Here is an 11,955-nt window from a genome sequence, read left to right as displayed (position 1 = left end):
TTTATTTAATGTCAAACTCTCAGGAGCTGATCTGGGCAGTGCCTGGGGTGTTTCTGGTTCGTGCCTCTGCGATCCATTACGTGGCTTTTCTTGTGCACAAGTCAGAAAACGGGTTAACTTTGGTGGGCAGCAGTTCTGTATATACTGGTTGTTTTCTCTGCCTAATCAGTTTGAGTCCTACTGAAAGAAACAACTAACTGCAAGGAAGAATAGTTTATGGCACTGTCTTTAAAGGGGACAGTGATGGTACCCATGAAATTAGGGCAAAGAATCTGAAATAGTAGTGCATGGTTTAAACACTGTTGAGATAAAACTAACTCTTACTGACAAGGTAAGTAGCCAATGCAGTCTCTTTACAACTACTTGTGAAGTGACTGGGGAAGGCAAAATCTTAGTGAAAAAACCAATCAAGCGGCATTTTCATCACTGCGACCAAGCAAGCAAAAAGAAGAGCAAGGGAATAGATGGTTTCAATGGTTAAAAACCACATCAGGCTAATTAAACACATGTATTTTGATCTTTCAGTGAACAAAATCTCTTTTAAGGGACTCATATGGGGATTAAACAAGCTTCTTACCTTTGCCCATAAACTTATGAGGATCATGAGTTTTAATTTTTTGAATTCTTAAAATATTTATTTATTTCTCTTTTAAACTGCAGCTCTGAAAGTACAGGGACAGCAGTGAAATACAGCAGTGGGACAGTGAACTTTATCTAGGAGACCACCTAGAGAGCAAAACCAGACAATTCTAGGCCTGATTTTAAACGACTTCCCCATTTTTATGGAGTGGCTCTTCTCTCCTGCAGTTTTTAAAGAGTGTGTGTGTGTGTGTGTGGTTTCTACAGTACTCTGAAAGCTACAGCTGAACCATTGTACCCTACCAGGTATGTACTGTAATTAAACAAACACAAAGTATCATCATATTTTATTTCATGTAATCGTTCCATGAAATACCACTTTCTGGGCTCAACAAGTCCAAATCAGCCTTTTACTCTAATTTAAAAGTATATTCTGTTTCAGCAATGGCCATGTGACTGATTATATAATCCAAGCTATAGAATACATCTATGCGGTTTACAGTTACGAGGCACAGCTCTAGTAACATACTACGGTTGTGTTATCCTCAGCAGCCACATGATTAGATATTGAATATTTTCCTCACAACGGCAATAAACTTCTCATCTGTTGGTGGCTTCCTCTGGCTGCCAGGCTGCAAGAATTTTTTGATTGTTGGAATGTTGCTTATTCTTCCTTTAAAAGCCTGGAAGAAGCAGCAGTAGAGCCAATGAGAGTCAGGAAATTATAATTCAAACCTTTATAGCTTAAAAACCAGGTGACTTGGATTTTTATTTCTCAGACAGAGAAAGGTAGTAGCTCCTTCTAGCCAGCTCAGCACAGCATTTTCCATTCAAAAAGAAAAAAAAAGGCAGGCAGAACCATATCTGTAACATACTAGCCTTTTTGGAAAATCCAGCTGTGAATATTCTGATCGGCAGTGCTGGTGCTATAAAGTTTACCTTAGTTTCCCAGATGGGGATGGGAGAAACTAATATTAAAGAGTTAAGATTCATCTGGTAAAGGTGGAAAAAAGAAGAAAGAAAAGGGAAGAAGCAAAAACCACAGCCCGAATCCAAATCCTGCAGATATATTTGGGCAAAAAAAGAGGCAAGGACAGGAATACCACAATGCAAAGCACCATGGAACATAAGACACAAGAAACTTAACAGCTCTTTTATGTGATTTCTTCAAAATATAATTTTGCTAGCAAAAACAGAAGGACAGGAACTGCAGACGCAACAGGTGACAGCCTTCCCTTCCTGATGTTCAGCGCTGTGTTTGAAGACATGAAAGTAGCAGTTACGGGACCAAACTTCAGTAAGTGAATTCCTGCCAGCTGAGAACAGCTGGGAAAAGTAGAGCTGGATAAAAGGCGAGTGCCCAGCAGCTCTGGGGGCAAGGCAGCGCACGCGTGTGCAGGTTGTTGTAGTCAACAGAAGTAGACCAGAGAAAGATTCAAGATTCAAGAGATTTAAACATCAATTAGCTTTTAAAACTGGGCAGTGACATTTGTACGTTCCGTTCCATATTGAGATCGGATGATTACCAACCTGTAGCAGAGGGAATGCCGACAGTATATCAGGCTTACATTCTTCTGCCATTAAAATGGCTTCCAACAGATGGATGTCTGCCCAGCTTAATTTGTTGCCAACAAGATAATCATGCCCATGGGCTTTTAAGGCCTACAAAATACGAATGAATGAAAAAAGTCATATAGGATGTAATAATTTTATCTAGGTATTTCATTACAGGCAGATTTCTACAAAAATACACAGCAGAGCAAATCTATGCAAGAATCTATAAAGTTAGAAAGTGATAGGTATTCTCACAACAAAAAGTGAAATCAGAACTCATGTTTCAGTGCGCGTGGACCTATCACTCACGCTAACCTACTGCACCAGGTAGCTGTACCAAGTCCAGTCCCACAACAAAGGCTTAAATCATAGAAAAGAAACAGCACCAAAGTAATTGTAAGAGGTAGTCACGACAGTTCACCTGTAGTGTACTTTGATTAAATAATACACACACGCACAAAAAAAAGTCAAGTGAATTCCCAAATATTTCAGCAAAATTTGGGATTGCTGATTATAGTTTGAAACAAGTCAGGATTGAAGGAACACAGCCTTTCCACCCTTCGTCCTGTATGGAAGGATTCTTTCATGGGAAACTGCTGATGCAAGAATCGCAGCCCGCCAAACCTGCTAATAGCTGTCATGGACAAGTTGTGGTGAATGCTGCAGCACAGCTCCAGAGCAGTTACCAGCTCCGCAGCCTACCTTTTCCCTGAAGACTATCACCCTTGTAGCAGAAGCAGAAGGAAACATGTCTGTGCCTAAGATACCCTAATGCTACACTTAAACAATTAACAAACGTGCGCTAAAAGTAGGACATCAGTCTGTGACTTTGGAAGCTGATTCCTTCTCCAGTCCCATCTGCCAATTTTGGTATAAAAGAGGCAGTGAGCTCTGACAGAGGCAAGGCTGATACCTTCATAGAGTTATTCCCCACACTCTAATAAGGACCTTTAACAAGGTCCACCACAGCTTGTCTATCAAAGCCATATGGAAACTCCCAAACAGAGCATCGGAACCAGATTGCCTGCAGTGCTTTATATTACCTTTTGCTGCCCTAAAAGTGAAGTCACTTAAAGTGAACACTCGGAGCTAGGGATATTTTGTGTCAGGATTGCATAACACGTGGACGGGAAGCCCTGCTAAGATGAATCAATGCACAACTTAAGCAGCTGGTACATGTCCTGCTTTAACCCCAGCCACCAACTAGGACCACGCAGCTACTTGCTCACCCCTCTTTCCCCCAGAAGGGTGGGGAGAAGAGGGAGAAAAAGAGCGGAAAGGGAAAAAAAACCCTCATGAGTTGAGATAAAGACAGTTGAACAGAACAATAATGGAAAAGGAAAACAATAATAATAATGGTAAAATAACTTACAAGACACGAGTCACTCTCACCGCCTGGTGAATTGGTTGCCCAGCCCGACCCGAGCAGAGATCATGGATTCCCACCCCCCCCAGCCAACCCCCATTTATACACTGAGCATGACATCTATGGTACGGAATATTCCATTGGCCATTCCGTTGTTCTGTCTATGCTCCTCCTCAGCTTCTATGGGAAGCTGAAAAGAGTCCTTGAAAAGTATAAACATCGCTTAGCAACAACTAAAAAAATATACATTATTGGCATTCCTTTCACAGCAATCATTAGAAAGAAAATTAACTCTTTCTCGGATGAAACCAGGACAGTACAGAAGGAAAATTATTAATCATTCTAACAAAATTAACTAAGCTAAAAATCATGGAAAAGTTTAGCTGTGTCTTTACTGTAAGTGAACAAGGATTATTTTAAAGACTTTCCTCCAGTGAGCATACACACTAAAACATATTGTAACAGTAGTTTGTGCCAACTATGCACAGGTTCAGAGAATACTGGTGTCTAAATTTGCTTTTTTATTTTTTAATAGCATAAATTCTTATGTTATCAGACTCCAAAGCTTTGAAAGATTAGTACGTGCAATCAATCTCTCTCAGCACAGCCTTGCACTGGTATGGCAGTGGATCTATATGAATTCTGATTACAGGAGTGCTGGTTTATGTCACTTATATGCAATTTTTTTTTCACAGGGCAGCCTCTGTGGGTTCCGCTTGTGCAATTTAAGGCTCTGATAAAGAGGCACATGAAATTGCATCAAGTCCTGTATTTTTTGAATGGACTTCAGCTGCCTGTGAACCAAGGATTCAAGCTAGAAACCTGGCTCAGCTCTGAAACAACGCAGCTTTGTACCCTTGGCACAGACTTCTGAGGAGACTGCTACACTCTGAAAAAGCACTGTGAGAAGGTCTGTATAATACAACCATACAAGATACAAAAGGTAAAGTTACAAACAGAAGTAGGATAGTAAGATGAGGATCCCAGCTGGCTAAACTCAAACAGGAAAATGTTAACACCAAAAAAACCCTTGACTATCCTAAAGGGAAAAACAAAACAACCGAACAAACAGCAAGTTGGCAGAAAATGGCAAGTCAGTAACATCCAGGCTGTGTTCCAGGGAGAAACAAAGAACAGCTCTTCCCCTCCTGACCAACTTTTGCCTAGCCAAGAAAGACTCTTCATGTGCTCTACGGGGGTGGCAAGCATACCAGTGCTTTACTTCGTAGCTCTTTAGAGGCTAACTCTTTAGCACACACTGGCCAGTAAATAATTGCTTTATGCTTTTAAGCTAGATACGTCCTGTTTGCAGAGCCTCTTTGTGCGCACCTAAGGATGCCCAAATAGCGATTCAGAAGACAGTTCGTAAGTATAATACATTTAAGCAATGGGTTTGAGAATGATCACAGAATTAGGTCCTTAATTATAAAGCACAGTTATATTTAACTTTGAACATCAAAAGTATATAGACTTTCAGGCAATAAGTTGCAAAGGCTGGCACAGGTATTTAAATGGTGCATTTATGCAAAATGCTAGGAGCTATCATCAGCCACTAAACTAGGTTTAAAAAGTAGGATCTGCTCTTTGAGGAGTCTTAAAGAAGACAGCAAAGATACTCAGTACTGAAACCAGCCAAATATTATTTTGTGTCCGCCTTCTCACATTGTTGAATACTGGCTCCATCATACAGTTCCAGAGTTGTACTGTCACTTGGTCTTCTGGAAACAGATGTGTGGGGCCAGGGGCATGGCGTGGGGGGAGACTTATACCCCATGTTACTGTCTTTGTGGACTACAAGTGATTTATCACTTACCTTTTCATAAACAGGGAAGTACCTGTTTGTAGCTCGTTCAATGATTAAAGCAAGATTTTTTTCTTTTGTGTCAGCTGGTTGAAAAGGGAGATACATGATCATTCCCATCAGGTCTGTTGTTCCCTCCACGTACATATCAATCCTGAAACAAATATTTTTATTTAACATTTGTCATTTGAACATTACATTTTGGTTATTTTCCTGAAATATATCGCTGAAGCGATCACCAAGTAAAATGCTTATTAGTCAATATGACAAAAGATACTAGTTTGTTTTCTTGTTCTTCCACTTTGATTCAAGGTCAGTTTGTTTCAAAGTGCAGTTCTTTATAAACAGGCTCACAGTGTCTGCAAAAAGCAATGTATAAATAAGAGTCTCCAACTAAGATATTTAAAGTGGGGTTTACACTGTTTTCCATTGATAACCTATTAATCTGTGCTGTGGGAGAAAAGATCACATATGCAAACCATGCTAGAGAAAAAAAAATTGTTTTGAGGTCTAATCATGAAAGCATCCCAGCAACAAATGGCTACCAATTGCCAGTTCAGACATGCCAGTCCGTAATAATCCCCGCAATCTCTGGTATTGCTCCTCTGTTATTACTGAATAAACTCTTTACAGTAAGTGGTAATCGGTTAGGTTAAGGACTTAATTGAATTTTTGCATGACTTTTTTTTTTTTTTAAACAAAGAGTAAACAAGGATTTTTGCTTTTGCATTAGTCCTTTAATTATAACAATGGAAAGTATCTACAGATTACATAGTAGATTAATATTAGGGAAATATTGGTTTAACTTTGAGTAACATTAAGCCACTGAACATGTCTTTTTTAAATCAGCTATGAAAGATTCTTTACATTTAAAAAAAAAGGAAATTAGAACACTTAAAGACACTTCATTTTTTTCAGGCAGCTGTAGTTTTTCCTACTGTTTTCCAGTTTAAAGAGAAAAATAAAAGGCACACTTAGCCTTTATTATTGTATTAAGGTCCTGCAGTTGCCCAAGAACTTAATGTACTTTTGGTCTCTGTGAAATTAAATGAGCCTGAAAGCGGCGATCACATTCTCACTATGTTGACAATTAACAATCATTTATCAATCACAAAGTCCATTCACCCAATCCGTGGATCTGAGGGGACAAAGCACTGGCAGATGTATATGCACCTTTACATGCAGATGTTTCGCAGCAATATTAATTTCATAAATATTCAAAAAATGATCCAAAAAATCATGGAAGAGTACTAGTAAGGACAGTATGCACCATTACCATACCAGGCTCTCTCCTTCAGGTCTTTTCCATAGAGGTTGTACTTTGCTGCTATGTAGCTGAGGATGGCTCTGGTCTGCACCATCTTCATCCCATCGATCTCCACCATGGGCACTTGCTGGAACATCAGGACTCCATCTAGGGAATTAAAACCAGCGAACTACTTGGATTGCTGCAGTACTGCACTGCATCTGAGAAAGAGACCTGGTAACACATCAAGACATTTCCAATTCTGGGGGATGAAAGCATTTGCAAGCAAGCAGGCCTCTCAAATCTTCTCTTTACAGGTCACGTTGTATTGGAGGTCTTACAAAAATTTCACCTGTTGTCCTTTTGATATATTCGCATGAATTTATGTTTAGGGTACAGTTTACAGACTCACCATTGCGTAATTTTTCTAAGTCTTCCTTGGTTTCTATGAATTCTTCCTCAAACTGAAAAGCAATGAAAGAAAATAACACTGTGTCACTCCAAAAGCAACGGAGAAGTGGAAGGAAGTCTGGAAGTTAGACGCCACCTCTCCACACTATTCCACATACTTCTCACGATTGTGTTGACCCCCTACTCTTATTCTTCATTTCTGCTCCAGCAAATAACTCAGTGTCCCCAACCCCACAGTAATATACAAAGCTTTACACTTCAAAAAAACTTCCTCATTATAAAGACGAGCCTATTTGCCTGCATGAACAATTAACAGACACCAAATCATTCACTTAAAAGCAGCTGATGCCATGTGAAATACCGAGAAATTTTTAATAAGTCATGCCTGTGTTACGCAGCATTTATCTACCTCTTTCCCCCTACTGGCATTTTTTTTAAATGAGTACATTTGAATGAGGGCAAGATCTTTGTTTCCTCAGCACTCGTGCTCTGCAGCTTCTCTGTCAGCAACATTCACAAGTGAACACCATTAAAAAAGCCTTTTATTTCCAATGGAATATAAATAGTTTCTGATAAAATAGTTTCAAAGCACCATATTCAAACAAAAACTTGAATGTAGAAATTAAGATGCCTTAGGATGGTTTTCACCTCATGTGAATCTAGATAGCTCCCCGACTGCCTTCAGGGCAGCTCTGCTGATTTATCCTACTCAGGTCCTGACCCGAAGAATGAAAAGCACTTTGTTTGGAGATAATGTTCTAAGGTTTTTCATGTGGTAAGCATGGTCTTTCAGTGGAGAACCATCATGAGATACAGGGAAGCAATAACCATTCAGAAAAAGTCAGAGATACACAGTTTTGGTCTATAGCAAAAATTTAAGATGTCAGCTTAAAGTACGTTTCAAAAACAAGACTTAACAATTCTCTTTATATGTTAAAATCCTTTTACTGCAGAACTATTGCTCAAGGAATACATTAAATACAACATGACGGTGTGTACCACTGAATCTAAACATTCTGCATCACAATATGTGATGATGTGCATATCTCTAAGCACAGATGTAACTGGGAAACATTTCCAAAGAATGCCTATTTTAATCACAGATTAATCTGATCACTTTATAAAAAAAGGTACAAACCTCAACCCCGGCTGCTGCTAACAGCCATCGGATGGACTCCATTTTCCCCCTTCCCTTGGTGTAGTGCAGCTTGGGTTTCCCCGCCATGATTTCAGAGTTCTTCTTTCCTGATAAATTCAAGATGATGCTCTTAGAGGAAGAATTTTTTTTAATTAACATTTAACATGCTCCACGCCAAACTATTAAATACAGTTGGATGAATGTGAAAGTAGAAGGGCAATCAAGGCGTAGATACTTGGGTTGCTTGATGCAACCAAGTTTCCTGTGGATTAGCGGAAAAAAGAAAAAGTACACAATACCAGAATATGCAGCAATTCAAACAAGAATCATGCCAGAATGTAATAAGCGTCTACTAAATCATATAAATATCTTTTAAAATATTAACATAGCTTTAGGAGCTCAGGAGAACAATCAAAAGCAGAACTATAGGGTATTTCTGAATTTTTAACCTTGTAGTGATGCAATCTCTGCAGTAGGTACTGGGTTTTGTGACAGCATCCATGTCATACCACACTTGAAAATGTATTATGTCAAATGAATTGCTTCACAAGAACACCAATCAGGAGACACCAGCATTATTTTCACCTCTCTCATTATGGCATTTCAGAGCCCCGTGCTCCTGTGCCTTCACAAATTTGAGTTTATACCAGCAATATATATTCCAGTATATATTTCACCAGGACTACTGACTTTTATGTTTAGTTAGTTCTGTTTTGACTGTTAGCCAAATCACAATACGTCCACTATAGAGAATGTGGACCAACTTAAGACCCATTCCAATTTTATGAACAACAGTTAAACTGCAACAGGGATTTATATCCTATTTGCCCTGAAAACTTAACTTTAAAATCAAAACCAAGCAAATGAGACCTTGACCTCTGTTGGGCAGATAAGGCCTGGTCAATGCCCCCAGCAGCAGGGGGCTGAAGTCAGCCCACTCGATGATGGCACTGGGATGAAACACTTCATCCTTTCAAATTTCACCAACAAGCGCAGTCACATGCCATAGTATGAACTCAGCAGCTGATGTGAGCTTGCCTGGTGCTGGAAACAAAGCTAACACTGTACTCTTATCACTAATGGGTCCCAGAAGAACGAAGCAGATTTAATAAGACGGCAGAGTCACGGATTAACAGAGTCCTTCATCGTTAAACCAGGGTCTTATCTGTTTACAGGCAGGCTTATCTATTCTTGCATAGACTTCACAGTATGTAATTAAACCACAAAGCAGAAACTTTGGCCATAATCCCAAAGGTGTCAGTGAAGAGGCACAAACGGTACAACAGTGAGATGGGAGACCACATCCCTGGCCTTCTCCACTGAAGTCCTTTGTGTTGGGTGGTATCTTCAATAGGCCCTGTAGCAAACAGCCATTGCCCTACTAGAGGCTGAACTCACAGGAGAAACCTGGTGCTCCAGTCCACAATACAGGTCTTCAAAACTGCTGCTCAGCTTCCACCTATCCCTGGCAATACCCGTATCCCCAGACACCACAGTCCCTCACAACAAACTTCTCCTGATACATAAATATTGCTTTTTCATGAAGATTTGATTATGTCTTGACAGTTTAGAGTTGGCATCTAGTCTAGACCTGCTGGATGCCTAGCTATATTACCAATACCTGAACAGCAACAGGGCACATAAACAAGGCGTTCAGAGAAGTGCCATATCACAGCTACCTTAGCAGGTCCCACACAGAGAAGACGACAACCTGTGCTCCATTTCTAGTTCCCATAAGTGCATGAGTTACACTATAGCAAGTGAAAGAGCTCTCAATCATCCATACTTCAAAAATACTCCATTGCCTGGCACTCGGGAAGTAGATGATGGTCTCAACTCCACTCCATCACAGAGGAGAACTGCACTCAGTCCCTCACAGACCGCTCTAACCTCCAGCACATGGGATCTAGGCTGGGAAACACGCTACAAGGACAGTTTAGCATAAGCAGAAAGAGCAAACTTCCCTGACCTCTCCCAGAAGCAGAGATAGAGCTGATAAAAATCAACCCAGCCAAACCCCTGCTTGCCATTGTCAGGACAGTGCTGCACTCCAAACAGCTGGGAAAGCTGAAGAGCAAGTGTCAGTGGAAAAAAGTCCAGATATCAACATAACCTGCCCATGACAGTTCCTTGTGGGAACTGGCCAAGGCCGAGGCTTTTTGTGCAGGTAAGAAAAAGCTTACATTTTTCTGGAACTGCACCGCTTAAGGACAGACTTCAGGGTTTAGGCTGAACATTTACACAGACTTGCAAAGCGCTTTGGTGACTATTACTGCTCTGCAATGAATATCCCTTTGTAAAGCAGTGAGTCATGAAAGAGCAGCAAAGTTGGTAAATTATCTTTCTTGAGTAGCTCTAATGGACCTAAAATCACAACTTTTCTTGATGTTCTAGTGCATCTGACCTTCCTCGGACCTCAGCCAGGCAGCTGTCAGAATGACAGCTCCCGCTGTGATCGCTGTATTAAAAAAATCACACTATTTTATCCAAAACAATTCAGGCACTGGCCTTCCAGTGAGAAACACGTAAGTGAATTTAACAGCAAGTTCACAATCTGCCGCAAAATCTTAGAATTTCCTCCTAATTGGATGTGGATCCCAAAGAAGATCCCTGCAACGCTTTGCTCCTCTAACACAGCTCGCCCAAGGCTGCTGGAGCAGAATGACCTTAGAGCACAGGCCCCGCACTCCACCCAGCCCAGCTGCGTCTCCAGAACATCTTAAAACAGAAACCGCTCACCGGTCTGTGGCTTCCACCGGGACTCGGGCCCAGCCTGGATTCTGAAAGCCTTCCTCTCGCCACCCAGGCTTGGAGGAGCATTTGAACTAGGCGAAAGGCAAATTACCACCCACCCCCACCCCTCCCCGAGAGATTTTAAGATTCCTCAAACGAGGACAAACTTTTCACTCCAAACAGAAACCCCTCTGCAGGATCCCAGATGATCCGACCCAGAGCCCCCCATCTACGCACACCCACCCCGCCGGGCTGCCGGGGAGCGATGGGGGGTGACCCCTCCACAAACACCCCGCAGGACGCTCAAGCAGGTTCCTCAAGACCGGTCCGTCCCAACCCTCGCCTTTTCCACTCCGGCGGAGGCCCCGGCTGGCCGCCGCCCGACCCTGCCCGCCCGCCCCGCTTCCCAGCAGAATTCGCACCCTCCGCCGGGCCGGCACCGGCCGCCCCCCGCTCCCCCGCGGGGCCGCCGACCCCCCAGCCCGCCGCCGCCGGCAGTACCCTCCGCCCGGGCCGCACCGCCGACCGATCCCCAGCTCAGCAGCTTCCCACCGACTGCCCTCACCGCCCAGCCCGCGCACGGCCCGCTCCTCCCCTCAGCGGCTGGGCCGGGCCGCCTGCCCACTGCCCGCCCTCGGCCGCCCCCCGTCCCTCACTCCCTCAAGCCAGGCGGCGGCAGCGTGGGACGCCGAGGGCCGGCTGCCCGCAGTCAAACCCCGTCCCTCGGCCCGGCAAGCGTAGCTGAGGGAAAAGCCACCTCAGCCTTGTCCGCAAAGTTTTGTGAAGCGACTTTTTCCACAGGGCTCGCTTCGAGGACGGCGGCCGCACCTCGGAGGAGGGACATGGTGGCCGGGGCAGGAGGGAGCTGGAGAAGGGCTTTGAGGTGGCCATGGGGTCACAGCGATGAGGTGACCTGGAGAGAGGCGTGGGCCACAGCCCCCCTGCGAAGGGTGCCAGGGGCTCTGGATCTGCCTGGCCGAAGGCTGGGGTCTGTGGGCAGGCTCCCGAAACCACTCGGCTGTGGCAGGGACCTTGCCAGGCAGAGTCGGCAGCCACGGCCAAAGGTTCCGTCTCGAGTTTCTGAGGGCGCCCAGCAGCTGCCAGGGCTGCCCGAAGGCCTCAGCGGG

The 11,955-nt window shown here is 43.2% G+C and overlaps 1 protein-coding gene across 1 annotated transcript; it reads right to left on the bottom strand.

Moving 5' to 3' along the window:
- Window positions 1-914: 914 nt before the first annotated feature.
- LOC128906575 (glutathione S-transferase) lies at window positions 915-11,436 on the bottom strand. The gene is made up of 7 exons (XM_054193982.1): window positions 11,330-11,436; window positions 8,096-8,202; window positions 6,959-7,010; window positions 6,582-6,714; window positions 5,313-5,454; window positions 2,110-2,241; window positions 915-1,262 (listed from the first exon to the last, which is right to left on the bottom strand). Exons 2-7 carry the CDS (start codon window positions 8,180-8,182, stop codon window positions 1,140-1,142), a joined length of 669 nt encoding a protein of 222 aa, XP_054049957.1. The 5' UTR covers window positions 8,183-8,202; window positions 11,330-11,436; the 3' UTR covers window positions 915-1,139.
- Between the last annotated feature and the right edge of the window lie 519 nt (window positions 11,437-11,955).

The sequence above is a fragment of the Rissa tridactyla genome, chromosome 3 (assembly GCF_028500815.1).
Source record: "Rissa tridactyla isolate bRisTri1 chromosome 3, bRisTri1.patW.cur.20221130, whole genome shotgun sequence".
Classification (NCBI taxonomy): Eukaryota; Metazoa; Chordata; class Aves; order Charadriiformes; family Laridae; genus Rissa; species Rissa tridactyla.
This window is presented reverse-complemented; position numbering and strand designations above follow the sequence as displayed.